We start from the raw sequence: 2,597 nt of genomic DNA on the forward strand, positions 1-2,597 counted from the left end.
CCCTCCCAAGAAGCCCCTGCTGATGGCACCAAGCTGCCTGGATGAATTTATAAAGATATGCAAAACGGAGCTACCTGCTCTGCAACCTTCACCCTCTGCCTCAGATTCATCCCTCGCCCTCCGGCTTCACCAGGGAACTTTGCAACAAAGCTATATGGAGAGCAGCGTTTTAAGCACTAGGAAACAAAGACATACCCATGCAAAAAAGGAAACAGAAAAAAGCGCATGCTCTGTCCCGGTTATGGCTGTGCAAAAGAACTTACTCACAAAGTGGAAAGAACACCGGGTTTGTCTTCATTCTGCACCCAAAGCCCCTCGCCTCCCCCCGCCCAGGACCCCTGGCTGTCCCCAGAGCCTCTCCCTCCCTCCCACTCCGCATCCCCAGCTCAGGAACGACAGAAAACAGGCCACAAGAAAAGCCCTTCCGAGGGGGCTCATCGCCCCGGGCCAGCCGAGGGTCCCCCCCGGGTCTGGCAGGGGGCTCCCCCCCAGCCACAGCCCCTCCCCACGGGCTGAGCCCCTCCATCCCCCGGCCCACCCCACGCACATTCACTCCCCCTCATCCCTGGTCCCCTCACACGGAGCCTGTGGGAGCCCCCCCACCCCACCCCGACAGGCCCCCAGACACCTCACAGGGAGCCTCTGGGAGCCCCCGGACCCCTCACACAGAGCCTCTGGAAGCCCCCCCCCCCTCCCCCCCCGACAGGCCCCCAGACCCCTCGCAGGGAGCCTGTGGGAGCCCCCCACACACCCCCAGGCCCCTCTCACGAGCCTCTAGAAGCCACACACAGACAGACAGGCCCCCGACCCCCTCACACGGAGCCTCTGGGAGCCCCACAGCCCCCACAGCCAGGCCCCCAGCCCCCTCACAGGGAGCCTCTGGAAGATCCACACACACCGACAGGGCCCCAGCCCCCTCACACGGAGCCTCTGGGAGCCCCCCCCCAACCCAGCCCCCTTGCACGGAGCCTCTAGAACTCACCCCCCCCCCCAGGCTGCCGGCCCCCTCACACGGAGCCTCTGGGACCCCCCAGCCCCCCGGAGACAGGCCCCCAGCCCCCTCGCACAAAGCCTCTGGAAGCCCCCCCCCACAGACAAGCCCCTGGCCCCCTCGCAGAGAGCCTCTGGAAGCCCCCCCCACCACCAACAGGCTCCCAACCCCCTTACACGGAGCCTGTGAAACTCCCCTCCCCCGGACAAGCCCCCAGCCCCCTCGCACAGAGCCTCTGGGAGCCCCACACACACCGACAGGCCCCCGGCCCCCTCACACGAAGCCTCTGGGAGCCGCCCGGGCCCCTCGCAGGGAGCCTCTGGGAGCCCCCCCACACGCAGACAAGCCCCCGGCCCCCTCGCAGGGACACACACCCCCCCCCAGCCGCGGGCCTCCTCTCCCACAGACCCACATCAGCCCCGCTCCCCCCTCCCCCCCCGGAGGCTCCCCCCGCCCGGGCCGCGGGAGGAGGCCGCGGCGGCCGGGCCGGCGCCCCGGGGGCAGGGCAGGGCAGGCGGGCGGGCTCCCGGCGCGGCCCGGCGCTCCTCACCTTCGGAGAGCTCCAGCTCCAGCTCAGCCAGCTGCTCACGGACCTCGCGGGGCAGCGAGGAGACGCCCGCGGCCGCCAGCTCGGCCATGGCGGGCGGAGGGAAGGAGGGGGAAGGGGGGTGGGGGTGGGGAAAAGGCAGGTCCGGCCGCCGGGTCGGCGCGGCTCCGGCTCAGCGCCGGGGGCTCCGGATCGCGGGCACGGCGGGAGCGGCCGCCACCTCCGCCATGCTGAGCCCCAGCGCCGTCGTCACGTGACGGGGCGGCGCGCCCGCCTCGCCCGGCCCGGCCTCCCGCCGCCGCGCGCCCCCCCGCGGCCCGGCCCCGCCGCTCGCCTCGCACCGCCCGTGCCGGGGGGGCCGGTCCCGCAGCGCGGCCCTGGGCACCGCGGGCCGCCGGGGCTCCCCTCAGCGGGGCCCGCCGCGTCCCCTGTCCCCTCGGGGGGGGTCAGCTGCTTCCCGCCTGTCCCCTCACGGGGGAATCGAGGCCACTGCCCCCCGTGTCCCCTCAGGGGGGTCAGCCGCTTCCCGCCTGTCCCCTCACGGGGGCCCGAGGCCACCGCCGCCCGTGTCCCCTCGGGGGGGGGGGGGGGGGGGAGGGGAGCACCGCTTCCCGCGCGTCCCCTGACGGGGGGACCGCCGCTTTCCCTGTCCTGACACCCTGAGGGACACCGCCACCTCCTGTGTGTCCCCTCACGGGGGGCGCCGCCACCTCCCCTGTCCCCTCACGGGGGGCCACCACCACCCCTCCCCCCCCCCCGCCCCTCAGGCCCCCAGACCGCAACACAGGCAAGTGACACCTGGGGGGTTGTGGTTTTTTTTGTTGTTGTTGTTTTTGGTTTTTTGGTGGTTTTTTTTTTTTCTTTTAAATCAGCTTTATTTTTCTAACTGTTATTTCAATTTCCCATAGCACCTTGGCAATGTCAAAAACAAATACAAATACATGTATTATCATTTTAACATTTAAAGCATGAACCTACTTTACACAAATTTTGTTTTGGACAGTTTTGACAACAGGAATATACCAGAACAGACAAAAGTATAGAAGCCAGGTAAGTCGC

The 2,597-nt window shown here is 68.7% G+C and overlaps 1 protein-coding gene across 4 annotated transcripts in view; it reads right to left on the bottom strand.

Moving 5' to 3' along the window:
* The window catches only part of DIP2B (disco interacting protein 2 homolog B), a 71,680-nt gene extending 69,902 nt beyond the window's left edge, over window positions 1-1,778 (bottom strand). For all 4 annotated transcript variants that reach the window (XM_037411682.1, XM_037411681.1, XM_037411680.1 and 1 more), the window contains exon 1: window positions 1,542-1,778. In XM_037411682.1, coding sequence (XP_037267579.1) covers window positions 1,542-1,629 — 88 coding nt within the window. In that variant the 5' untranslated portion in view covers window positions 1,630-1,778. The remainder of the gene's footprint in view (window positions 1-1,541) is intronic.
* Between the last annotated feature and the right edge of the window lie 819 nt (window positions 1,779-2,597).

Source organism: Falco rusticolus, chromosome 19 (genome assembly GCF_015220075.1).
Source record: "Falco rusticolus isolate bFalRus1 chromosome 19, bFalRus1.pri, whole genome shotgun sequence".
In the NCBI taxonomy this organism is placed as follows: Eukaryota; Metazoa; Chordata; class Aves; order Falconiformes; family Falconidae; genus Falco; species Falco rusticolus.